At 40.9% G+C, this 27,176-nt stretch overlaps 2 protein-coding genes across 3 annotated transcripts; one reads left to right on the top strand and one right to left on the bottom strand.

Moving 5' to 3' along the window:
- The first annotated feature begins 531 nt into the window (after positions 1-531).
- depdc7a (DEP domain containing 7, paralog a) lies at positions 532-11,070 on the top strand. 2 transcript variants are annotated; one of them, XM_050044064.1, is made up of 9 exons: positions 532-628; positions 3,708-4,164; positions 6,167-6,297; positions 6,417-6,609; positions 7,876-8,096; positions 8,273-8,415; positions 8,496-8,621; positions 8,886-8,964; positions 9,994-11,070. In XM_050044064.1, exons 1-9 carry the CDS (start codon positions 613-615, stop codon positions 10,215-10,217), a joined length of 1,590 nt encoding a protein of 529 aa, XP_049900021.1. In that variant the 5' UTR covers positions 532-612; the 3' UTR covers positions 10,218-11,070. The 2 variants fall into 2 exon arrangements, with proteins under 2 accessions (XP_049900021.1, XP_049900031.1); XM_050044074.1 differs by lacking the exon at positions 532-628 and adding an exon at positions 1,445-1,627.
- Positions 11,071-12,719: 1,649 nt separating this feature from the next.
- cstf3 (cleavage stimulation factor, 3' pre-RNA, subunit 3) lies at positions 12,720-24,841 on the bottom strand. The gene is made up of 20 exons (XM_050044051.1): positions 24,627-24,841; positions 23,822-23,926; positions 23,566-23,661; positions 18,426-18,458; positions 17,505-17,602; positions 17,351-17,417; positions 17,226-17,260; positions 17,011-17,137; positions 16,819-16,896; positions 16,557-16,719; positions 16,189-16,298; positions 15,964-16,080; positions 15,650-15,868; positions 14,831-14,933; positions 14,615-14,684; positions 14,320-14,515; positions 14,072-14,222; positions 13,721-13,815; positions 13,543-13,603; positions 12,720-13,307 (listed from the first exon to the last, which is right to left on the bottom strand). The coding sequence occupies exons 1-20, from the start codon at positions 24,651-24,653 to the stop codon at positions 13,108-13,110; spliced, it is 2,151 nt and encodes a 716-aa protein (XP_049900008.1). The 5' UTR covers positions 24,654-24,841; the 3' UTR covers positions 12,720-13,107.
- Between the last annotated feature and the right edge of the window lie 2,335 nt (positions 24,842-27,176).

Here is a 27,176-nt window from a genome sequence, read left to right as displayed (position 1 = left end):
CCTCTGGTGGCTGCTGTTTAATACTGTGGGTCTTTATCAGACCAGATTTACTTCAAGTGTTGGCTTTAAGGGTGTTACTGTGTGAGTGAAAGGTTATCTGACAACTTCCTGGATTTTTACCATTTCCTTTAAACTGAAAGATTTTGATTTGACAAGTAAGTGAAATTTAGGAGGAAATATATAATCAATTGCCTGTGGCTACTCAACATTGCTTTCTAATGACTAATGCTTCCATGTGATAAATGAAAATAATCTGTGCCACCTGTAAAGTTAAAACAATCCACAGGAGGAGCTTTGGTTACACCATGGTAGCACTGTAGTGTGCCTGACCATGACTTTTCCTTATTTACAGTTTCAGCTCAGGAAGAAATGCCCAAATGTAAACATGAGTGAGTTAATGTGCCTTTTGCCAGACCTCAGGGAAACACAGAGAGGCTCATTATCACGTTAATAATACCCAGGGAGGGCGGTGATTGGCTCATGAATAATATATCTCAGTAGGAGGGGACGGTTTCGGGGTTGACTGGAGTTAGTTGCGTGCGTCACGTTGTGAATTGAAGACCAAGGACATGGTCTGAATGGCTTTTTGTACAGTCACTGGAGGAAGTTTTCATGCATCGAACACCAGGTAATACAATTTTACTCACTTTAAAATGATCAGAGAAAGACTAGATGTTGTTTATTTACAGCAGTGTTTTAAATAAGCTGAAGAGTTTGGCTTGTTCAGCTGTGTAACCTGCTGTGTGGAGATGGGGTGTTTAAAGAAATTACATTTCCATGTGTCGCCTGCTGCTAATTCGGATTTATTAGAAACTAATGGTTTCGCAGTAGAAATGTAATGTGCCATATTTCAGTGATGTTTACGCGCACCGTGCGTCTGGGAATATTTGTGTTACCACTTCTAATAGGACTAGGGGTTGAATGCGCATCGAAATGTTTCTACTAAAGAGTGTTTGTTTTTCTAAAATATGCTTACAATATTTATATCACCATTGTATGGGCTTTTTTAAAGTACATCTATTAGATAGGCTATTATTTAGGATACTGGGTTTATTAAAGTTTAACTGTTATTAAATACGTTTCTGATGAGTTTTAAAAGTCGAATAATAGCAGCATTGAAGATCTTTGACATTTGTCATCAGTCGACTCAGCAGTCTTCAGTGTTTGTGTTAAAACACTGGTAAAACAGGGCAATTACGCGTGTGTATAGGCCACCATAGGTTATCTATACCACACAGGATACGAGGGTTCAAATTCATACGGGCCAATGGTGGTTCAGCTTCTTCATATTGTGCCCCGAGGCTTCATCGGTTAATCTTTCTGGTCTCAGCATGTTGGAGGAATGAAGGTATCTGCCACAGGCTGTTATCAACCTGCTGCTCTGATGGTGCCAAAGCGCATTTTCACCGCCTCAAATCATTAGTTGGTGCAGGGTCTGTCTGGCAACAGGGCTCGGAAATTAACTCCATGCGTTTGCTTTGCTGCGAGCGATAATACAGCTCAGGTTATGAGCGTGTTCTCAAGAGGAAGATCCCCCTGTGTTGACTGCGCTGTTCCCTCCGCGGTTATTTACCTCCACTGATGTGTGCAAACACACGGCGCACTGTTGTCACAGGCTGAATTGCAGGTCAGTTCCCTCTTTTCATCATCCTGCAGTCAATCTGTGTGTTTTTTATAAAGAGGACCAAAGTCACAGGGAAGAAGTCTGGCGTCAGCTGCGTAAACTGGGCTCAAATCTCAGCCTGGCTCAAGCAACAAGAGGTGACAGGGCTCAGCCGGGTTCCCAGGATTGTTCTGACCCACACCTGACCCCCAACTCCTTTTTTCCTTTTTAACAAGCATTAATGGATATTGATCAGATCCGGATTAATTGTGTGACTGTGTAATCCAGGGACCCCTGATGGGAGTCTCCAGATGGTCCTGCTCTAACTCCTGTACAAGGATTTAAGTCTGATAATGCAGTTTGTTTCAGTTAGCTGACCAAAAAGTAGTTCAGTTTAGGACTAGATGTTACAATCCCTGATGCACATACTTGACACTGTGAGTGGGGGTAATAGTGCCGTTTGGGGGTCTGAATGGGAGCCAAAGGGTTAGATGGATAGAAAAGTAGAGCCAAGCCAATTCCTGCAAGATATTTGCATAATATGGTCACACTTAAAGATCATTTTTCAATCTTTAGCAATGCAAGAAACATTTGAATTCTTTGCATCATCAGCCTGTTGTAGTTCTTATAACTCCTATTATGCATACAAGCTGTTGAAAGGTGCTCTTCCTCAAACAGCTGCTGCAGCCCCAGTTGTTCTTCCCTGATATGCAAATCCCCAGTTCAGGACAGTTTCTTCTCCCCCAGAGGTAGACGCAGTTTGATGTAGATGTATCCCATTAATCAGCAGATCACAGTGATATCTCCCGCTCACCTTCCTCAGCTCTGTATGAGTTGTTGTACTTTCAAAAGGAGTGGGCTGAACATCTGTGTGCTGCTGCACCGTTCCCGAGTGTTTTTGTCTTCAACTTTTACAGATGGGTCAGTAATAGTATTTGTCATGTTGCGTTATCATAACATGGAGCCTGGTCTGCTGCCGACAACGCCTGATTTATGTTCCCAGGCCTCGGTGAGCCTCTCAGATCCTCCCCTAACATTTGCTCAACGAGCCTTAAATGTTTCCTGTTGTGAGATGAAAGCCGCACTAACGACCCACTAAGGCCAGCTCTGCTTTCTGTCATTGGTCTGGTTTGCGGTGGATGACAAAAGTCATTTTCCCTCTACAAAGAACCACTAAACACAGATGAGCTATGTTGATATACTGCATGATGGAGCCTTGTCAGTGTTTGATTGCATGAATCACAGAGTGATTCGTGCTGGTGGCAATGCAGTCCGTCCAGTGGAAAATACAACATGAACACATGAGGATATCTCTTATGATAGAAGGCTGTCAATATGAACATTATCTGTGTTTCCTTGTGGGTGTGTGATTGAGTGTAACGTGAGTAGACAGATAGCATTGGGTGTCTGATATGGTAAGAAAATCAGGCACAGATAATGTTGTTTTCCTCAATCTCTTTAACCCATACTGGCTGACTGCAGCCTTTGAATCTGAGGTGTTAAACATCTGTTAAGTGAATTAGAACAAAGCTTTGGAGCATTAGCGTGAGATGCACCCCTGTGAGAGGATCCTGGACCCTTGAGCTGTTACACCCACATACAGTAACATGAAAACTGATTCTGTGACATTACACAGAGGAGAGGGAGTGTGTTTTTGGTAAAGACACAAAGCACCATTTCCTGTATTTTGTGAGAAAGTGCTCAGACAATAGACAAAGCTGAGAATGTCGACTGTGGAAACAACTGGATCATCCAAAATACTTGTGTTAAGGAAAGTTGAGCAAGAAATGTAGAGGTTTTACGGTGTCTGTGTGTATTAAAGTTTATTTTCTTAATTATGCAGTTGATTATTTATCCCAATAATTTGGTTAATTTCATGTGATTGACGGTCCAAAACCCAAAGATAGTAAATTTACCATGATAAAATCAACAGTAAAATAGCAAATTCTCACATGTGAGAAGCTTCCAACTAGCTCAGTGGAAATTGTTGATAAATTTCCTATCAGTTTCCTATTTGACTGATCAACTTATTCTTAATCCTTTTTCCTTTGCCTCTGATTGTCTTTCCCACCATCCATCTGATGCCTCCCTCCATCAACACCAGGCATGGCTGGGAAACCTTTCCGTGCCACCTACATCTGGAGCAGCATCATCTCCAATCTCCACACTCATGTAGAGGTTAAGCGCCGGCGCCACAACCTCAAGTCCTACCATGACTGTTTCCTGGGCTCAGAGGCCGTGGACGTGGTGCTGGCACACATCACCCTGAACCGTTTCTTTGGTGATGAGGCGGTGCCCCGCTACAAGGCCGTGCGTCTCTGCCAGGCCCTGATGGACTCGAGGGTGTTTGAGCCGGTGGGCGTTAAAGTATTTGGGAAGGAAAAGAAGCGAGCCACATTCGAGGACAGTAGTTGCAGTTTGTACAGGTTCCTGAGCGCGACGACTGGCTCCTCATCACCGCTGACCAACGCCAAGTCTCACTCCACTACCACCATCGAGAGCGGCTATGACTCACCGAGCATGAGCAGGAACAAGAATGGATACAGTCCGTCACGTGAAAGGTACAGACTAAAGTCATAACATCTCCAGATCTAATTTTTGATTTGCTTTGTTCTCCTTCCTCCAGAGCTAATCCCCAATGTAGTATAGCTTTAGACTGGGTGCCTCTGAAAACCAGTGAGGCATGACCACGGGCTCTTGAAGTCCCATCATGCAGTCATGTCTTGATACTGTTAAATTCCAGTAACCCCCTTAATTACCAGTGTGTGGCAATCAAGAGAACCGCGAGGCGGCGGGGCCCTTTCAATCTTATGAAAGTTGCTCAGTTGTGTGCATGAAGACAAAAAAGTTAAACTTTCTGGGTATGAAATTATTGGATCTTCTGCATCGTAGCGACCCATAGAGCAGGCATGCTACAGACTCTCACGAGCTGAGCGTCTAATTTAACCCTCTGCTAACTTGAATGTGAATAAAAATGTTTAAGGTTCTTCTGGACTTTCCAAACGCTACTGGAGCAAATGGATCAAATCCTGATAGTGAAATAAGTCATTTTGCTGGGGTTAAAAATGTATCCACTGATTTAAAGACGTCTTTTTCACAATGTAAGTCAATGGGAAAACGTTTTTTTGGCCACATGGCATCAAGTGACAGACCTTAATGTTGTCTTTCTTGGCCACCACAAAAAATGGCTTTAAAGCCCAGCACACTTCCTTCTAGTGTGCAGGATTTAGTGGCATCTAGCGGTGAGGTTAAAGAATTGAAACTTCTCCCACGTGCCAAGCATGTAGGAGAATTATGGTGGTGTGTTTGACTTGTCTGTCCTATAGGCTACTGTAGAAAGAACATGGCAGACTCCATAGGATAGGACCCGCTCCCTGTGTAAATATTAACGGCTCATTCTAATGTAACAAAAACACAATGATTCCTATTTTCAGGTGATTATAAACTAATGAAAACGTATAAATGTTATATACCACTTGTGCCAAGAGATGTCCCCAAATCCTACACACTGGACCTTTAAATTGCAAAATCATAAAGTAGTTTTAAAATTGAAATAGACTGGAAATATGGGGGAATGACTGCAACAGAGGTTAAAAGATATCTTCTTACTGACACCTCTAAAGCTACTAATTAACATGTTATATCTTATTTGTATATGATACTAAAACATTATGTGCTGGAGTACCACTTCTTGGCTGGCAGCATGCAGAGGGTGATGAAAAGACTCCGGGGAGGTTTACTTAGCAAAGCCAGGAAAAAGTCTGGCACATAACCTACATCCTAAATCCTAAATCTACAGTGTGTCTTCGACTTAAAATAGAGATATAACAAATCAATTAGTGAGCTTTAGAGGTGGCAGTGAACAGATTTTGTTACAGAGCAATGCTACCTTTTCCCCCCTGTTTCTAGTCTTTGTGCTAAGCTAACTGACTGGCTGTAGCTTCATATTAACTTTACAGAGATGACAACAGAAACTCTCTAAGCAAGAATGTGAACAAGTATTTCCAAATATGTCAGCCTACTCCCTTAAACTCTGTTGATTCTTCTGTACTTTGAGGCAGCATAGTTAAATTCTGGGGAGGCTGTCGAGCATGAAGCAAAGACAGACAGGATGCATTACCCGTGAGGTGCTAACACATGGCCTCAGCACTTTGTGCTGTTGTGAGAGTGACAGCTCCAGACTGGACCTGAGAGCAGACCTCGCTAATGAGAGATGAAAGATTCAGAGGAGCCATGTGCTGTTACGGTTTAAATAAGGCTTAAATAAGGCTTAGGTAATTTGCAACGTGGGCCCAATTTAAGTCTTCTTTCAAATAACGTAGATAAAGAGAAAAGGCTTCACATGTCCTATTTAATGTTCATCATAAACTGTTCGGTGCTGGAAATTGAGCATTTACTTTGCCTGTTGGATATGAAATGACCAGAGTCACAACAGCACTAAATTGTCACTGAATCACAGCTACTAGAAAACATTGCAGCCTGATGCTGAATTTGTTCTTGTAATAAGTATGTATTTTTTCTCCAATCATTTCCGCTGATTGCTGTTATTATGTGACTCTTCAGACAAGGGGTGCTGAGCTACTCCACCCACTCCCCTGCAAAAACAGACAAAGCACTGGAGGACGTGCTGGGAAACCTCAACCTGAGCTCCACTATCACCCCTCAGATGATCAATCTCGGTCTCTCACAAGAGCGTAAGTGGTCTTCTGTCTGAAGAGAATGACGTAAATCGGCACTGTGTTTTCACTCACAGTATGTGTCTTACGTGTCTGTGTACCCATCACCCTCATGGCTTTTAACTGTGTTTTCACAGTTGTGGATGAGGTGTGGCACCAACAGGCGGTGTTTAGGCTGCTGCAGCTGGTAGAGCTCCCCCTGTTGGAGAAGCTGCTAGAGGGTAAAGACTCATCGAGGCCTCCCCTGAATGGCATGGACAGTGACTCGGACCTGTTATATACATCAAGCTACCTAGACCGAGAGGTCCTCAAGGCCTTCAGTGAAGCACAGTAAGTCCTCTCATAAAATCACATGAAGGATATGTATGTAAGGACTTTGTGTTTCTGTTTGTGTTTTGCCCTGCCCTTTAACTCATATGAAAATATGAACCCTTTAAGCACTGATGTGCTGATTTGAATGTAAAATGATGGTTAGGTGTCGAGGATAAAAAACCATTTAAATGTTGGCTAGTCACAGAAGTGATGGTTAAAAAAAACATTGCATACAGTGGTGGTAAATAAATGTGAACATGACATGTACTCAAATACTGTATTTAAATACAATTTGAGGCACCTGTACTTTACCTGAGAATTTCCCTTTAATGATACTTTGTACTTACCTATCTTCCTCTGCTTTTCAAAGGGGCTTATTGTACTTTTTTTTTTTTTACTGCACTTCATTTATGTAAAAGCTATAGTTGCTACTTACAGTGTAGATAAAGATTTTGAATACAAAACACGTGATCAGTTTATAAAATATGATGCAATTTTACATTATAGAGTAAACCAGGGATGCTCAGCTTGATAGATAGAATTAATAAACGAGACAAATCCCTCACAGCAGTCCTGCACAGGTCAGGTAGATGCAGAGGTGCATCTAGGGTATGAGGACATTTGGGGCTTAGCCTGGTCCTCTGTTGAAGGCTCTGAGGGATCCCCCCCCTTGCACCTTTATTTTTAATAAACATGCAATCTTAATGCTTTTTTAATCCACTCTGGCAGCGTATTTACATTTAAAGTACAAAAAAATCGCAGTGTAAATCAGTTTATTTTAATTGTGAATTAGAAAATGGTCAGCGGGCCACTCGGCACCCTGAGGGCCAGATTTGGCCTGCAGTCTGTAAGTTGAGTATCACCGTGCTTAACTATGAGGCAATTAAAATCTGCTTGTTATATTAAACAAACTGGAGCTTACATGTTAATGAACGAATAATATAATTATAATATGAGACTAACAGGGGCCATTCTGCATAACTGGTACTTTTACTTTTGATACCTTTTATTGGTAATAGTATTACTGTATTAGTGTTTGTATAGTGTGGTGTTGTTACTGCTTCTTGTGTAAATAATCATGATGAAATGTTTCTTTTACCCCTGGTGATCAAAAAAAAGTAATCTGATTTTAACCTTCATGTGTTTTCACCTGTAAACGACCAAATCCATGCTTACTGGAAGCAGTCGAGTTTTCTCTAAATCACTGAAAGCCAAGAGCTTATCTGGACCTTCTTTTTGTCTGTCGGCTGTGTTTACAATCATTACACTTTCCTCTCCACTCAGGGCTGATGAGTGGATGTCGGGGGCAGTCGACTGTCTAGAGTTTCTGCCTGACGAACTGGTGGTGGAGGTGAGTCGAGGTTTGGCCAGCTGTGTTGACGACTTGCTCAGGTGTAAGAGTCTGCTCTATGAGGTCCTGGCTCAGCATTACGGACACATACAACAGCCACCTCTGCTCAGCAACCACGTTTTTGACATCCACTCTGGCATCTCGGAGCTACTAGGTAAGAACTACTATACTTTGGCGTCCTGTTGTTTTCAGGAGGGTTGATGAGGCTTTAATAGTGATGCATTAAGGCAGGTTTCATATATTTTGCAGCCCATGCCAGTTTAATCACAGGGGTTGCTTTTCTCAAAGCTCAGCATTTTCATCCCTGTATTTTCTCTGGTCTTTTGTCAGTGAACGGCAAACAAGAGCAAGCTCTAGAGGCTCTGCAGCTGAGCCTAAAGCTGCAGGACTCCCGCAGCAGGGAGGAGCTACGCAGGCTCCTGAGATTCATGGCTGTCGCAGCCAAACCACAGGAGGTCAGACTGCACAAAGAGGTGAGCGCTCATCTGCCTCTCGTGTGAGTCAGCGCAAGTGTGTGTTTGATCTTTGTTAAGTTGAAATATTTTTCTGTCAGGTTGAGAACAGAATGGCGGTGAAAAGGTCTTTCTCAAGTGCTATCGTCTTCAGCAGGAGACTCTCCAAAGGAAAGGTGGACTTAATGGTTCTGTTCATGATGGATAACCACCGTGATCTGTTCAAAGTGAGTGTTCCTAATTCATCTCTTTGTGTGTGCACATCTCTGTGAGAGAACTTAGTCATTGGGTTGATAAAATGCTGCTGTACACAGGCTGTTTAGAAAGTTCCCAACCCTTACATCAGATATTACTTGAAAGAGAATACATTCAACAGCCACAGACTAAGTAAACATAATAATTCTACTTGTTATAATGTATTCATATTAAAATTGGATCTTTAAGTCAAGATAAATAGAAACTTAAGTCTTATTTTGCTCTCTTTGCACCAGATTCCTGTTTCATTGCACAAGATGGTCAGTGACAGAATAATGAATATTATGACGGGGAAGGATCCAGATGTGATCACAGGTTTGTGGATTTTCCTTGTACATATTCACCAATCAGCCGCAACATTCAAACCACTGGCAGGTGAAGTGAATAACCTTGATCATCTCTTTACAATCTAATGGTATGCTGGGAAACCTTGGGTCCTGCCATTTATTTGTGGACGCCATTTGATGTAACCCACCCACCCAAACACTGTTACAGACCAAATCCCTCTCTCATGGCAACAACACTCCTCAATGGCAGTACCTCCCTGTAGAAGGACAATGGGCCATGCCACATCGCAAGAGCTCATGGCAGCAACCTGGCTTCCAAATCCCCGGATCTCAATCTGATCAAGTATGTGTGAGACATGCCAATACCCAACCTCACAACCCACAGGACTCAAAGGATCTGCCTCCAATGCCCTGGTGCCAGACACTGTAGGACACCCCCAGAGGTCCTGTGTCCATGCCACGTCAAGCGCCACACCACGGATCGAACTTGGCTCTGACCTGTCGAGGCATGGACACAGGACCTCTGGGGGTGTCCTGTATTGTCTGGCACCAGGGCATTGGAGGCAGAGCCTTCGAGTCCTGTGGGTTGTAAGGTGGGGTACTGGCGCATCTCACAGATACTTGATCAGATTGAGATCCTGTGTCCATGCCTCGACTGGTCAAAGCCAAGTCGGATCCGTGGTGTGGCTGTTGACCTGTTGAGGCACAGACAGAGGACCTCAGGGGTACCGGCACATCCCATGGATGCTTGATTGGATTGGGATCTGAGGAATTTGGACGCCAGGGTGATGCCTTGAGCCCTTTGTCACGGTCTTTGGGCCATTCCTAAACAGCTTTTGTGGTGTGGCATGGCGCATTGTCCTGGGAACTGGGGACGAACTTGGTCTGTAACAGTGTTTGGTGGGGGACATGATCAATGATATTCACATCACCTGTCAGTGGTTCTAATGTTCGGTGTTGATCTTACACCATCTGTTGCTTTGAAATGCCTTGTTATAAGTGGAGACAAATTCTTCCTTGACTTAATTTGAGTTTGTCCAATCTCTCCTTACTGCAGGATCAACATACTGCACAAGAGTGAGCGCCAAGGCCTACTCAGAAACTGCACAAAAAACCACTAAAGAAGAACTCTGGACGTTACTCCGGACAGTACACGAGAACCCTAAACTCTCGGCCAAAGAAAAAAGACGGCTGCTTGGACAGTTTTATAAAGGCCACCCAGAGATTTTTGTTCAGTACTTTGGAAATAGACTGTCGACTGTCAACATGTTGCTACAGTGATATTTATTACTTCATGTATTATAATGTAAAAAGAGGTAGATGTAGGAAAGAACAAAAGCTAATGTGATGTAAAGATGTGAAGAAGTGCAGTGTAGCATGTGGATTTTATTCGCTTGTATGTAAATAATTAAGACTACTGAACAAGAATGTGAATTTCAATTGTGATACTCGTGATAAGCTGCGATATTTAAGGACATATTTCATTTCTCAGATATTTTATTTGGTGCAGGACACTAACATGAAATGTCCTTGTCAGTTGTATATGAGACTGTTACTTTTCCAGAATGACAAATGAACCAAGTGTTCTGTTGAGGTTTTTTTTTTTTGTTAATGTTTTCACACTGCAACACACTTGACGGAATTCAGACAAGTCTGCATAAATCATTTTTCAATGGATGTATTCTTTGTGCTTGTGCAATAGGAACAGTGTTAGCAATAAAAATGTGTCTGTTCATGTGGTTTCTCATATACACTGTGATGCACAGTGGAGCTATGTCTCGAGGAACGGAAATTTGAACCTGGACATTTGAAAGTCTGATGTTGTGCTGTAGTGAACAGTCGGGGGCATTCATGAGAATCAGCCCTCTGGGTTGTCATGTTTGTTGCACCATATAAGAAAACAGATGTTTGTAAGGTTTTTTTTTTACTCAAACTTAAAAAAAAAGCCACGTTTTAGTGGTGTCTTCAGGGTTCTGTTTTAAATAAGTTTTACGCACTCCTTCTAATCGGCTGAGGAAATGACTTCCACATTTCCAGGTAACAAAAACATCCCCAGACTAAGTTTAAACCACTTACATGTTGATTGTATTTTGGCAAAGCTTAATAAAATTCAACAGGACTTGTCTAACATTCATACGTGCACATTTCCCCTTTTTAATCGCTGATACAAAGTGTGTGTATTCTGATGAAAAGAGAACAAATGTAACTTATCCATACAACCATGGGTGGCTCATGGGACAATGGGCCCTGGGCACAGATATGCAAAAGGACCCACTACCCCTCCTACACAGCAGTGAGACACACAGACTTTCTGGTGGTTTGCCTTTTTTCTCTTGTTGTTTGTGTCTTTTTGTAGTCATTGTGTTTCTTTGAGGTCATTGTCTTGTCTGTTTTGATTGATTTGTCTCTCTCTGTAGTCATTTTGTGTCTCTCGGGTTGTTGTGCTCCTTTTTGTGGTTCTTATGTGTCTCTTCACAGTGCCTTTGCATCTTTTGTGGCCTCTTTGTGTCTCATTTTGAGTCCCTTTCTGGTCGTTACAAGTTAATTTGAGTAACATTTTGCAGGTGGAAGCCAGGGGGGGCCTCACACTTTGGGCCCCTGGGCCTGTTCAGAAATCCACCCATGCACTCAACACAAATAATACTGACGTTCTAGGTACAGTTTGCAGTCCATTCTTAGCGGACTCCCACACAGGCTTTGTACATGGCCCCCTTTTAGACCCGCTCATTTTTATTACAGAGGCAGAACTGTGAAATCTAAGGCTGTTTTATGCTGTTTCATACACTCTGTAAACAATTTTTAAAAAGCAGGTTAGAAGTACTGTGATGTTGCATCCACTTTTTATATAAGGCCAGTACTGTTTCACATATTATGTTAATGTTTCCCGCCAAAACACTTTGATCAACATCTCATGGGTCCAGTTTAAAATGCAAAATGGTGGTGCATCAATTCAAATCACAAACTGAGTGGTGCTTTCCCTTCCAAGACTCTTTGTTCAGTTTTGTTTTGGTGGCTGACATTAGATATGTCTTTGATGCTCGACAGCAAAATCACTGAGCCCTTAATGTATTTTGACTGATGTCTAGCTGTAATCAGTGACATGAAATTCTGAACTAACCTGACAATGAGAACCAACAGGAAGTTACTTTGCTTGATGGGTACTCTTGGTGGCACTGTTAGTAAAACAATTATTATCCGTCATTCAAACACTGATAAAAACATCCACAGAGAAGACTTTTGTCTGTATTATAGTGGTTATTGGAGTTTCTGAGAGCAATTCAGTTCTCCAAACGGTGCACATTTTAAAGTGGCCTTCCGGCTTTATTATGTGGCAGCAGAGTGGTGTTCTGCATAACCTGTGTTATGCCACAGGGTTACCTGTGAATAGGCTCAGAGTGTAGATAGGCCGCCATACACTCAGAACAAAGGCTGTGCTGGGCAGACAAACAGTGATGTAAGAACACCAGTGTGAAAACAAGCAGCTGTCCGGAATTGAAAATGTTTCCTGTGTAAGTTTTTTTTCAGTCAAGTAGAGTTTATCACAACTAAGGAACTGTCTGGACACGACATCTAACATTTTAATGTATTAAAGTGAAAAGACGTTATGTTGCTAGGATAAAATTAAGCCTATGAAATCCTGCTGTAAGAGGGAATCTAGTAATTTGCAGATATGATGCTGCCCACTAGTGGCATTCATAAATCCTGGCCTGGCTGTGCTAAAAGAGGACTCAAAGGGCAGCAATGACGCATTATACATCATTAAGTCAAATATAAGAGCAGATCTGGTTGAATTCTTTTCAGTTTTTATTGAAAGGAACTGTGTTTCCTCCAGTTATCTAAAAAAAAGGTTGTTTCCACTTTGCCATCACTGGAACATCACAAGGCCAAAACTGAACTGTGTGCCAAAATCAAAGGGTGAATTAAAAATTTTGTACAATATAATGAACAGTCTTTAAAAATAAAAACTGTTAACAAAAAAGCCACAAGAACACTCAGTTGTTTGTGTGTGTGTGTGTGTGTGTGTGTGTGTGCGTATGCTTGTCTTCTGTACAGAGATAAATGGATGTATAATCTGTCAGACACACTCAGAAATGTGGACATGTACGTTTACCCCATGTGACCACCTGTTAAAATTACATTCTCGTTGGGTTCAGAGTGTGTTTCGGTTGGTTTATCGAATCCTCTTCTGTTGGCGTGCGCGGTAGATGTCGTGTATGGGCGGAGCCACGGCTCCTTTGTCATCCTCCTCGTCAGAGTCTGCGTTAGGCCTCTTGAGTGACTTGGCGACGGCATGGTTCTCCATGGATCCATTGCCCTCCCCTCCTGCATCGGGCTGTTTACCAGTGATCAGCTCTACAGCAGCATCAACAGCTATGGAAACAGAAATAAACATCAGTAACATGTCAGATAGGGAGCAGGACAACATCTTGACACACTTCATTAAGCAGTTGTCAAGATATTTCACTCTGGATCCAAGTGTTGGTTTGATCACTGGATGACCTACCAACCATCTGACTCACATTTCCATCACCAGAGCCACGTTGCTCCTGCGACTAAAATTAGAAATGGTCTGGATTCATCCAAAGTGCTGACAAAAGCAACTTACTCTCAGGAAGTGTGCATCTCCTGAATGTTTCCATGAGCTCTTCCACTTGAACAAAGGGACCCTGCAGCAAAGAACAATCAACTTAATGCATCGAGTAGATAAAAAAAGCTCCTTTCGTCTTTTATTGCATTACCAGTAAGCATGAGCTTGATAGTATTAAGCTGCTGCTGGTACTCACAGTGAAGCACGTAGGCGGGGGGAGCAGCTTCATTAGTACAACAGCAGCCGGGGGGACTGGGAAAACTCCACCAGGAACAGGGTGTAGACCTGGAGCTGTGGGGAGGAACATGAAAGACAACATCAAAGATGGATCCTATGATGTGTTGAGGAAATGTAGGAGAGACAGAGGGGCAGACGCACAGCAACAACATAATTCTCACACACATACTGTGCAGGATTTACCTAAAAAACAATGAATAGCCTCACAAAATCCTAAATCACCACTTAGTAACCAAACATAGTTTCACTGATTTGTGAAACACATTCAGTAGAGTTAAGAGAAGACCTCAGACAGTTGAGGGCTACGTACGGGCAAGGTGACGTGGCTGGAAGGGGATCATCTGATTGGTGTCAGGCTTTGGGTACTCAGGTTTGCGGTCTGCTTCATCCTTTAGTGTAGGCGCAGAGGGCGTCACCACGGTCTCTGGGAGCAGTGATGCCAGTTTGGCACGAGACACATCCTACAAACACATAGTGGAAACGGTTTAAATATCAGTTGAGAGAAAAGTCTGATCTGTGTAACTGCTTTTGCAGCAAGAGATGGGGCAGAATGCACACCTTGTATCCAAGGGCCTTGAGTTCACTAGCAGAGCAGGGATACAGGTCCATGAACTTGTATCTATCTACAAGCAAGGCTGTTTCTTTGCCCTCGTACTCGTCCTTGAAAGCGCTGAATCGCCTGCGCTCCACTTTCAGGATACTGGCCAGGTCTCCTATGTTGCTCTCGAAGGCCAGGAACCGAGCCCAGATCTCGCTGAAGGGTGAAAGGAAAAACACAAATCAACAAACGTCGTCAGAGATTTTGATTATTTTACCACTAACACACCTGCACCCAACTTCAATCAATACTTACCCTGACTTTTCTGGTGACAAGCTCCCTGAGGTGAGGACACGTTCAAACAGAACTCTGGTGTTGTTATCCTCTGGAGGGAGAGAGGGCACACACACACAGGAAAAAACAGGGTTAAGTATTTATCTTCCATTACTATGAATGAAGCAACTTTCTTTAAGAGAATGGATTTGTAGTAAAGAAAAGATTTCTTACACCGTCTTTATACACATGACCTACCATTAAGGTGTGAGAGGTAATCAATGTACGCCAGTATGTACTCTGGAATGTCACCGTACTTCTTCAAACCAAGCTCAAAAATCTTGAAGGCCACCGATTTATCCTGTGGAGAAAGATTTAAAGAGTTTACAAAAACAAAAAATACACATTTAAGACAGACTTTAGTCACACTGTACATATACTAAAGATGTGATGGGTTGAATGAGGCATCAGACTCGAGTCCATTTCTGTAGCTTGTATTTGTATGTTTAACCTACATGGTTTCTCTTTGCCTACTGGTGACCTCGTATTGGTACAGCTGAGCCACTAAAACCCCTCCTGGCACAACCCCTTTCCTTCACATATATTTTGTCTACTATTCTTTTATATCTTTTTAAGAGAATATTTTCATGTTTTTTGTACTTGATATTTATGGTATCTTAATGGAAATGTATGTAATCTGGATCTACTTATCCTCTGTTGTACTCTTAACATTGCTTGTATCTCAATATTGTATAAAAAGTAACATTTATTCTAATTTTGCACAGTAGAATTATAGTTGTCATTGCCATTATTGTTCATCTTTTGTAGCACACCAGTTGGATTCTATCCCATTTAGCACATGATTATTTAGAAGGCACACCTGATGGCAATTTAGCACAGAGGGAATCTGATAGAGCAACATGTGAGAAGTGTTGTTTGCTCCTTTTTATATGTAAGCTGTCGATAAAATAAGTGTCAATCCAAGTATCCTGGTGTGAGCTGGAACTGTGGTTTATCCAGCACCAGCTGGCACCCGGGGGAGAGGCACCACTGTGCTATGTGATTGTGTGTACTTGCCTTGCTGCAGTAGTACTCCATCAGTGCTGCTGTCACGTACACATGGTGACGCGTGCGAGCATCTTCCCTGGCCTTTTTGAAGATGGTGCGACCTGACTTGATGCCCTCTGCCCTCCTGGCAAACTTCATGTACTGAATGTAGACCAGCGTGGGGTCAATGTCCTCGATGGCCAGCAGCTTGTTATAGATGCTGTGGACCTTCTCGTACTTCATGCGACTCTGCGAGGGAAGCAGAAAATGTATATGCTGATGAGTCCGCACATTTCTTACTGTGCTGATTACGGCTTGTGCTGAGTAAGCAACAGGACGCTCACTTCTTCATAGTCGGCGAAGGAAAAGTAGAGCAGCATGTTCTTCTTCAGGAGAGTCCCGATGGCACGCTCGTAGATGTTAGCTGCCTCGTCACTAAACAGCTTGGAATTATTCATATCCTGAGGGGAAAAACATTTTCAGCTGAAGTTAGACGTCTCTGAAAAAGACGCAACAGGTTTTTGACAAATTCACATAACATGTAACATTTAGGTCTTAAATGTTTTTACCCCTTTCTCTGCTAGCAGCTTGCTGGACTGCTCCAGGTACTGTGCTGCCTCATACCATATGTCAGGATGGTGGCCGAGCACCAGCAGGCACTGCTCGTATGCAAACATCACTGCAACACAGAACACAACAAACTGAATACAGAATCAATGCATTTAAATGGGGAGAAAGTGTCAACCTACGCCCTCCAGTGGCTCCATTCCTACAGGACTGAAACACTCATGCATTATGTATCATGTATTATGTATCTCCATTTACTGTTGCTCAAAATGCATATCAGGGCAATTAGTGGAGTAAAAGGGTTCATGGGGACATATATAGCAAAGATTTACAAATTTGAACACAATATATCCTGAGCACAAACAGTCACCTCTCTTTGTGATGAGGGTCTGGTCTTCTGTGCGCAGTGGGTTGCTTTTCTCCCACTGGATGTACTTCTTCCACATCTCCACTTGCTGTGCTTCCTGAGGGGAGTTCTGGGGTGGCACTGAGGGTGCATTCCTGTCCAGCCCCTTCATCACAGTCTCATACTCCTGCGTTATAAACAAACCATGCAGCAGTTTGTATTAGTTCACAAAGACAGCACAAGGATTCAAAACGAGCCCGTGCATATTTGTCACACTTTCTCTCACCTTTGCCACCCTCCTGGCATTCATGTAGTCTCTACTTCGGTCCTCAATCATCTTTTTGGCCAAGTGCACATTGATTCCCTGTCAATGAAACAGACAGGTCAGTCCAGCACTTCATTGCTCTCATATTCTACCAGCTTTGACTATATATGTGACAACATGTAGAGAGACATAGGCCAAGTGTGGGTCACTCACCTCCTCATATTTGCTGTAATCTCTCCAGAGCTGCTCAATGTTGATCATGGGGTTCACACAGCCCCTCTGGTACACCCTCCGAACCGCAGTGATCCGTTGGTTCTCTGCGTACGAGCCCACAGCCTCACTGAAGGAACACAAAACAGAAATGGCAACATTAAGACCTGGCTAACGCATATCATGAAGTCTCACACTATGACAGGACAAACACTTACACTCCTTTGAGGAAGTTGATGTAGTCCACCCAAATCTGAGGAGGAGGAATGAAAAGCCATTAGGTGACAGCAGTTAACAGAGACTCATGTACACAGGTACATATAAACAGCTCTGATCTGTGTACCTGATAAGACATGATTTCCATGCCAATTTTATCCAGGGCGAAGTCATACGCCTGGGCCATCTTCTCTCTGAGGGGGAGAAAATGAAGCATGTGTATTTTACAGTGCAGCAGTACGTAAACATACTTGACCTCACTATGGAGCATGTTCTCTTACTTGTAACTGGGCAGCTTCCCTTTGGTCTCTCGAACATATGAGAGGTAACATTTCCACAGGTCGATGTGCAAGACTTTCATTAGGCATCTCTGAAACAACTACAGGGGCAAGAACACAATACAAAATAACTAAAATAGACACACATTTTACTGTATTCTACCTGACAACCACCTATCTTTAGTGTTTCATTCATTCGTCTTTATAAAGCCATGCTTGAAACTAGCATACCAATCATCAGTGGCCTATTCCATGTAGGAGGATTACAGGGAAAGCGGTTTTTATTTTGACCCATATGCCAGATTTGGGGGGAGGTTCCAGGTTTTACTCAGCATAGTTGTGCTGTGCACTTTATTCTGCTTCATTAGACAGGCCTCAGATGTGCCCTACATTTCAGCGAGCTCCTCAAAACTCAAATGAATATGCCGCAGTTTAAAGCTTGTTTGAGGGATGTGCCATCTTGATGTGTTTTTTGACACTGATACACTCACTATGATTTCTTAAAAGTGGAAACCAACAAAAAGAGAAAGAAAAAAATCAGTTTCAAGCTAATGCAAAGGTAACAGTGTAATCGGTTGAATAAATTTACATTTAAATCAAAACCATGGCTGTATATAAAAAGGTGTTTCAATAACAGCAATGATTACAAGTCAGTATGCAGAGAAGTCAACTCCAAAGGCACCTTATTTAACAAAAAACAAAAAGACATTTTCTGCCATCTGCACTTTTTGTGCTTATTGGGACAAAAACTTGAATGCCTGATAATACAACGATTATTTAAATGGACACTGTAATTGTGAAACTGTGTGTGCATATTCTAGGGGAAATAACAAAAAGCATTATGGTATACAACAGGAAGAAAATTTAGAAACAGTAAGACGACCCTCCCTGATTATCAGAATCAGGAGTGTGATGGACACTTACCTTTTCTACCTTGTCATAGTTTTTAGCCTTGATCTGCAAATAAGAGTGTAAATGCAACGTTAATTCAGAAGTCTCCTCTACTTTGTCGGCTTGCAGGAAACATGCATTCATGCAAATGTGACCACTCACACACTCACTAGACTTTCTAAGATCAACAAAGTGAAATTCACACAAGAATGACAAATTACTTTTTAAGAAAAGGGGTTTATTTTCTTTATAACCCAGGAAAACACCAGTGCCCATGTGATACAGGAAAAAAATCCAGAATAAAATTCAAAATGCAGATTTTAAATATTAGTTTCAAGAAACATACTAACTATATAATAGTATCTAATATTATAAACAGCCGTAGGTGTGTTCCCTTGGTAAACACTGTTGCAGCAATTAATTTTTCATGGCCAACTGCTGGTGAGTTGAAGCTACAGTCTGGCAGCACCCTCCAGTACAGACAGCAGAGGCTGTTGTTTCTGTGGTATTAGCAGGTGGGTAGAGCAATCCCATCTCATGTTCCATGTTTAATGTGCTCTACATAGTGAAGAGGCTAAAATAAACCAGCCTGGAAGTGACATGGTAATAGTTTACATGGTAGGTAAATATCCCTGAGGCACTGAGAAGCTTGTTTTGTTACAGTGAAATCAACAACACTGCTTTGCAGGTGAAAGTTCACAAGCTTGTCTTCATTGTGAGATATAAAGAATACTGTTTATAATATTCACACAATATTATCAACTGAACTCCCCTGTGTCAGATTGGTTGAGTGACCTGCTGTAACAAAGTTTAGTTGGTTGAGATGCATTCCACACTGTGGTAAAACGTTCAACCCCTGCCCTTGGCTTGTGTCCTGTCTCTCCTCTCAACAGTCCACTATAGATTACCCAAAAAGTACTTTAAAAAGCATAAATGAATCTGCATCTGCATTGGTATGTACAAATGGTACACAACAGCCAAAGAAAAATGCAACATTTAATAATTCAAGATGAAAACTCTGAGGTGTTGCATACATTTCACACAACTGGCCAAATAACTTGAAACACGAAAAAAAAAAATCTAATTTGGCACAACCTCTTCACTGGACCCCTACAAAAGTATATTTAAAAGAAAGAATTTTTTTTGCCGAAGCTGGATTTTTGTTAACCTACACAGTAATAACTAATGACAATGTAATGTGCCTTAAGGGTACCTTCCCCCAAAAACAGAATGACCTACATTAGTCATTCCAGGTACTGCCACAACACATCTGACACATTTAGGTTTCACCTTCATTAAAAACACAGACACAGCAAATGTGAATCTCTGATGGGAACAGAGAGACTTTGGTGTTATGACATGCATGTGCTGTGTTTATTCCTATTTGCCAAGAAATCAGGTTATTCACCTGCAAAATAATATTAAGATTGTTTCGGATAACGTACACTGAGCATGACCTAATGCAAGATTTGAGCTTTTCAGTGTGTAAATACATTTGGTTACAATGTAGGTATAAACTATACGCCATGGTCGTCCAAAATCAGTTAAATCTGAGCCCTTAAAACAACTGAATCAAATCCTCCATGTGTTACGCTGAAATAGATCAGCTATATAATGCACAGCAGTTAGGCTGCAATACTGGTATAATATGCTGATGAAATGGTTACAGATCTTTCTAGATACTCCTCCTGGAGGGAAACACTACGACACCTCTTGGTGCTGCTCTAAAAGTTATGCACCCTGTTACATCACAGCCTTCAAAAACACACTTTATAGATCACTGCCAGAAAAAAAATCTCTAAAACACCTATATGATCCTTGAGACACTCTCAACTTACTTTAATATGAGGCAATAAAATTCACATAATAAAATGGAAACTCATTAATCATTCGGTTGTGATCCATTTCTCTCAGGTCCAACACAGTAAGTTGAAAGTACTGACTGACTGACTGATATTTGTATTATTCTACATCTAACAACAGTGTGCACTAACTCAAAAATCAAGCTGTGAATACACAGAAACTTGACTGCATTTGGTTACCACTTTTAGATGGAGTACAATATTGCAAATACAAGCAATAAGACTTTAACATTTACTTTCTATGAGAAAATAAATTAGTCTCTGAGTTAGGATTTTAGTTCTGGCTGTCATACTGCCCATGCTGTGACCCTCTGAAAACCGATTAATGGAATCCTTACAACAAAAAAAAGAAAAGAAAGCATGACAAACGGTACCCTGAAATAGTTTCCTAAACTGACAGACTGAGAAAGTCGGCCTCAGTATGCCCTTCTCACACACTGCACGAGACATGTTATGATTTTCAGCATCACGTTATGGGGGGGGTGGGGCAAAAATATCTTATTGTGTCAGACAACATGTGTTGGCACATTTTCTCCACTGGGCGTTTCAGTGAATGCAACGTGTGAGGTAATCCTTATTGAGCTGCACTCTCTGCAAGATGTGACCATGAGATTGGTGTAACACCTAAAGTGAACCAGACTCTCACACACTGTATTCTATAAAGTAAAAAGTGCAGAGTATTGAGAATATCACAGNGAGCTAATCCACATACTTACCATATATGCTATGAAGTGCAAATGAGTTGCAAGCTATTAAAATACACTGCCAACACGTGCACTGGTTTGAAAATTGGATTTTAGAACACACAGTCTGCTGTTAAATGTCCAAATGTGCCAAACTAGTATCTCATGTTGCGTTTTGGGTTAAATGGTTGTTTGGAGTTTAGTGGGGAGAGGTGATAGCCAAATAATTAATAGGTGAAAAGAAGTTAGAACTCAATAAACAAAGCTAGACTTTTGTTTTTCAAGAGACTGGCCTATTTGAAGTGTAATTGGCTCATTTTTTGAGCCCACTTTCCCCTAAACTAAATTCAAAGTGTATTCATAGTATTTCTATTTGGTAGGAACCTAAACAAATACACAAAATATACCAAGATACACTTATCAATTAATTTGAGAATAAAAAACTGAGGAGCATCATTGTTATATTTATTTTATTTTTGTTGCCAATGTTAACATTTACATGACATTATGTACCTCAAACAACTGGGTGCTTATATTTATCTGCTATAGATGCACTAGTCAGTTAAATTGTAGTCATACCAGTATCTTGGGATGCGTTTTGGGCTGAATTGGAGTTGAGAGTTTAGTGGGGAGAGGTGATGGCGAAATAATAAATAGACAAACAGATTTTAGAACTTCATAAACACATAAAGCTACATTTTTTATTTGTAATTTGAGGGATTTGGTCTATTTGCAGTGTAACTGGCTCTTCATTTTTATTCTGCCCACTTTCCCCTTAACTTTATCTTATTTAAAAGTATATTCTGTGGATTTGTTGCTTGGTAGGAACCTAAAAAAATACACTTAGAAACACTAACCTACCACTTGACAATAAAAAAATAAAAATCGGATCAAGAGATCATTATATTTTCTTTATTTTGTTGCAAATGTTAACATTGACATAATATGTCATTCCAACAAGTGGGAGCTGTTGTCTGTCTGCTATAGATGCACTCCGGTTAAGTCATCCCCATACTCCACAGATACTTTTGACAATTACCCTCCTCCCCAACAATCACAGCCCAAAGCTGCACCTGTATGAGATTTATAGCACTTAATTTCAAACTATCTTTTCTCTGTCTGGAGATACTGCATATTTTACTTAAATATGTAGAGCATCAGGGTAATTATGGGCTTGTGTCAAACCAATCTGAATATTAAATCTGGCACTTAAGAAGAAATGTACTTGCCTGCCACAAACTAAAGCTTTAGTGTGTTTTAATCTACTTTAATTTTATTCTCTCACTCTCTTCCTTTGTATTCTTTAGGATCCACAAATGAAATCTCTCTACTCGCTGTAGTAACTGCGCTGGCTTTTTAATGCTGGTGCTGGCTGTCAACTCAGTTAGAGGGCATGTTAGTGGTGTGGAGAGTGACACTAATGCTTTACTGGCACAAGTACAGTTAGTGCCATCTGTAGGCTAAAAATAAAATATTAAGGACTGTTCCTGAGAAGCCTAGTCCATTTGGAAAAGGCTGCAGTGTGTTCCTTCTTCATGTCATATGTATAGCCGTTTCATTACATATATCACATCAGGCACTGGGTAATCCTAGTGGGTGAAGACTGGGAGAGGGTATGGGGGATGGGAGGGGGCAGCAGTAGCTTGACGCAGGGGAGCAACCCCACAACAAAAACCACGACAACCTCGACATACTGCAACGTTCAGCTCACAGCATAGAGGTAATCATTATCCAAAACTACATGCTGGACTTTGCACTAGGAGCTAAATTCTGATGCTTGATAATGCTGTGAAACTCGGTGCAATGTGTTTAACACCAATTGCAGTAGTCCTCTGCAGAGGTGGAGGGCATCAGAAAATGCACTTCACCGGGTTAGCAAAAATGATTATGTGCGAGGGAAAATGAATCATCCTATCAGTAGCTTATTGCATAACAGCAAAGCCCGTTGATGGCATCAAGGGAAATGGGTCGCTTGTTGTATATTCAGGAGAAGTGGGGAGAGATATCTCAAGGAAAGAATGGGCCACACAATCAAAATATTTGTTTATAAAATTACCCGAAAGAAATGACACAGGAGGCAATAAATTGACACAACAAGTGAATAAAAGGCTAATGCACTCCAATACCATTAAAATAGTTTTAATACTGTTGCAGACCAAACATGCAACAAATGCATTTTTACCCCATTTTAAATATGACGCAGAGAATATGTATTTTTTTTTTTAAATCCTGGGAACATAAAAATTGTCTGAAAAAGAAATGGTTATAGCTTATTTCCCCTTTGTTTGTGTTTAAAGGCACAATTCTTCATGAGTCTTGCTAGAGCCTGACATATGAAAAGTCTACTACCTGTTTTCCTTACAGGTCCATCATAGTGTAGGATATTCTTTGGCAGGAAGATGATTTCAGCTGTCCAAATGTCTTTATTCATTAATCATGACCGTCAATAATAAACTTGAGCTGATAACTACGACTGAAGTAGTCAGGCCTGGTGACTCAAAACAAGAATCGTGACTTTAAACTTCATTGATTGATGAGACATTTTGTTTGTGTGAAAATCACATTGTTGATCATGTTAGAAAAATCCCCAGCCATGCACACTATAGAAAAAAAAGAAAAAATATTAACCTCAGCTTCAATGAATAGTTTCCAGAATCTGCCAGAACTTGGGAACTGTGCGACAAGTCGCTCATATGTCTTCCTTGCTTTATCTATGGGTTGGTTCTAAAGAAGGAGAATGCATTTACATTCCATGAGCAATCATAAAGGAGAAAAGATTTAGTGCTATGTATTTTAACAATCTATCATTCCTAACCCTCTTATCCACCCCCACCCGTATTCCCAGTTTGCTTAACCCCAGGAATACAACTCTGTGTCACTAAACCTGTGCTTCTCGAATCAGAATGCTCCATGCGTCAAGGTCATATGGGTTTTCTTCCAACTTCTTCTCTGCCTTCTTCACCTTCTCTGGAATATACTCTGCCGCCGCCTGCAACACAACACAAAGGCACACAGAGAGAAAAAAGGGTTATGCTGCTGAATGGCTTGCAGTGTACTGTGATGCTTGTGGTGACGAGTCTCGGGGCTCGCGGCTGAGGAGGGACAACATAGGGCTGAATGCATGTTTATTATGCACGGATGGTTGCAGTATTGATTAATGGGGCCGTCAATTCGTGGCCACGCCCCTGCCGTGTGCAGCATAACTATAAAGAGCGTAAACCCTGCGGCTATTTAATCGGCAAATCAAGGTACAATTTAAGAACACTGTTCCCCTCCCCCACTAGCTAGCTAAGTTATGTCTGTGTAACTGGCATCACCACGAAGCATCCAAAATCGTTAATCAGTTACAATGACTACCTGGAAGTTACTGAGAGTGTATATCAATGTAACATGCAGGTGATGTTAAATTAACTCAACGCGTTACCGTTGGACAACCGTAGCAACAATGCTACCGTTAGCCAACGGCAGGCTAAAGTTACACCTTCACGACAAACCCCCAAACAAACCGTCTCCATACCTGTATAATACCAGCTAACAGTGACGTATAAACATACCTTAATGAATATATTCAAGCAAAGTTTACATGCTTACGCTATCCAAGATTAACACACAAGCTAAACTATGCTAGCGCTTCAGCCAGGTTTAGCTAGCCCCTGAGCACAACTACATGTAACGTTAGCTAACGTTACCTGGTCGGCTGTTCCCTCGGCGGACATGGCTGGAAGAGTAATCTGGGTTAGAAATGTTTTATCAATTGGATTAACGCCCAAATAATAACGTGATGGCAACTTTAAAAACGACTAAGTAATCGTCATAGCTTCAAAAGAGTCGATCACATTGCCCTCGAGCAACTAGCCGCTCGACGCCTGGCCGATCTCAAAATGGCGAGAAACCTGACTTCCGCTCCGCCAGCACCAAAAACAATAGCACTTCCGGTGCGATTCCTTCACTATAAAACATTAATCTTCACAATCAAAATTATACACATAAAAAATAATAAATGACTCTAAATAAAACCAGTAAAATAATACTCCCTCTTTATTATTATTATTATTATTATTATTAGTAGTAGTAGTAGTATTTGTATTAATATTATTATTACTATTATCTTAAATTATTGCAACACTTCTTTGTCTAATGTTTTAGTTTAGTTTATCATGGTTTAGTTTAGTTTAAGTTTAGTTTAGTTTTATTCTTTTTTTCTTTTTTTTAGTATATTTAGTATTTTAATTAGTTTGAGTTCATTTCTTTATTTTTATTTCTATTTTATTTATTTATTTTTTCTATTTATTTTTTGCTTTCTTTATTTACGTGTATAAAAAAGACAGAAATAATTTATAAAGGAGAGAATAAAGGAGAGGTTAGAAGCCAAAACGGCTCATAAAGATACCTCCTCGATTGAATAACAATAATCATACATTAAAAATAAAAACATAAAGACAACGATGGCACAGTTAATTTAAGTGTCAAGACTAGGCAGTGAGAGAAATTGATAGAAATGTACAAGCACGAAAAAAGCTTGTATTTACAAGTTAAGACGCTTTACAAATTAATCAATGAAGCATTATGAGTCTTTGCAAATAAGTGTCCTTATGTTCTTTTCATCTCTTTTATAACTCTAAAACGCTAAAAATGCAACGAAAAATAATTATATCATATTAATACATCAGCAAAGTATATTTTACTTTAGTGTACATATATATTTATGTATGAGAAGCACGTGCATTCAGGTGACTCATACGAAACTGGAAACCAAGTTTCTAATTTTGGCCGATAGGCGGCTTCTCGCAGTGGCCACCAGACAAATACAGACCTTTATATTTATAATACCCGACTAATTTGAGAGGTTTATATCATGGACCTCAATGCACTTTATAAATAGGACTGTAAGCAACCCAATTTTGTTACGGTGACCAAAATTGCATTAGATCTATGAGCTGAAACACAACAAAAGCTCGTTTTGTACCGCACAATGCTGGTCACCGTGCAGGCCAGTAGGGGGGGACAAATGATAGTCACCGAGAGCGCGCGCCAACAACCAGAAACAGACCAGAGCAAAAGACCACAGAGCGTCACAAGTGAACAAGTGTCTTTTTTACTCCTCTTGTGTATGATTATTTACAAGATCTCACAGTAGTTGTTATGTGTAATCATGTTATGTTGGTTTTTCATTTACTACACAAAGTTTTTTTTGTTTTTTTTCTGAGTCTGAAAGGTTTTGAGCTAAACTTGGATGTGGCACTGCTGGTGTGTCTTTTACGGACACTGTTACTGAGGTCTTCCTTGTCACAGTATTAAAGAATGTACTGACAGTATGAGGCTGGAGGGGATTGCATATTCTGCCTGCGGTTAACATGAGCCGCAAAAAAGACTTAAGGGGGCCTTTATGTGTGTGGGCTACTGTGCTTCCACTAAGACACCAGCTGTGTTTACTAATGATGCACCAGGTTAGACAAGAGGTGTTCACACCTGCTATCCAGCTGATAAGGCCTGTTGGTTTGTTGTCAGTAACTGGGGTGGGGACCATTGAGGACTGTGGAAAACAATTGCATTTTGGTGGATTAGATTAGCCTACAGCTGGTCTTCTCAGACACCGGGGGTTTATGGGCAGCTTTGTTTGTCAGCTGGGTGCCTCCTGAATGTCTGAGACTTCAGCCCCACTAATTTCCTCAAGAGCACACTGCTGTTGACACTTTGCTAAAGAAGAAAAATTAATTAGTATTGTTTGTTATCATTACGTTCTTCAATTGCATTTAAAAATAGCAAAGTTGGAGCACATTTGAGAAACTAATCAGTGGATTCACCCTTAATACTTGTGTCTGTAAAACAAAATATGCAGTTTTCTCATTCAGTTGATCATTGCCTATAAAGCCTTCTCAACTCTATATTTAGTGCAAAATTTCAGCTTTTGCTTATTAAGGAGGCTGTCTAGAGAATGCGATTATCTTGTCCTCAGTGTTTTTTAATCAACTTCCTTGAGAGTAAATAGCATACACTGACCAATGACCTATAATTTAACTTGTTGTAGGCCTATTTACAAGTCATGTCTACACTGTAGGAAAGGGAAATTTAAAATAAGATATCCCCTTTGTCCTTCCTATTTCTCCCAGACATAGCCAACTAATATAATATCAATAAGAGATTTTGGCCATTTTCTTATACTTCTTAAATCCAGCTCCTGAGAAGTATCCCTCCTCTTGTCTCTGCCCAATCCTAATTTAAGATCTTAAACTGCTTCT

Source organism: Epinephelus moara, chromosome 1 (assembly GCF_006386435.1).
Source record: "Epinephelus moara isolate mb chromosome 1, YSFRI_EMoa_1.0, whole genome shotgun sequence".
Classification (NCBI taxonomy): Eukaryota; Metazoa; Chordata; class Actinopteri; order Perciformes; family Serranidae; genus Epinephelus; species Epinephelus moara.
Note: the sequence above shows the minus strand (reverse complement) of the source record. Positions and strands in the feature narration are given on the sequence as shown.

Coding starts and splice junctions, on each gene's coding strand:
- cstf3 (XM_050044051.1), bottom strand. CDS start 24,653: ATGTCCGCCGAGGGAACAGCCGACCAG. Junction 17,261..17,350: donor TGGAAATCATGTCTTATCAG/GTACACAGATCA, acceptor CCTCCTCCTCAG/ATTTGGGTGGACTACATCAA. Junction 17,138..17,225: donor ATCAACTTCCTCAAAGGAGT/GTAAGTGTTTGT, acceptor GTGTTCCTTCAG/TGAGGCTGTGGGCTCGTACG.
- depdc7a (XM_050044064.1), top strand. Junction 6,298..6,416: donor TCTCGGTCTCTCACAAGAGC/GTAAGTGGTCTT, acceptor GTGTTTTCACAG/TTGTGGATGAGGTGTGGCAC. Junction 8,097..8,272: donor TGGCATCTCGGAGCTACTAG/GTAAGAACTACT, acceptor GTCTTTTGTCAG/TGAACGGCAAACAAGAGCAA.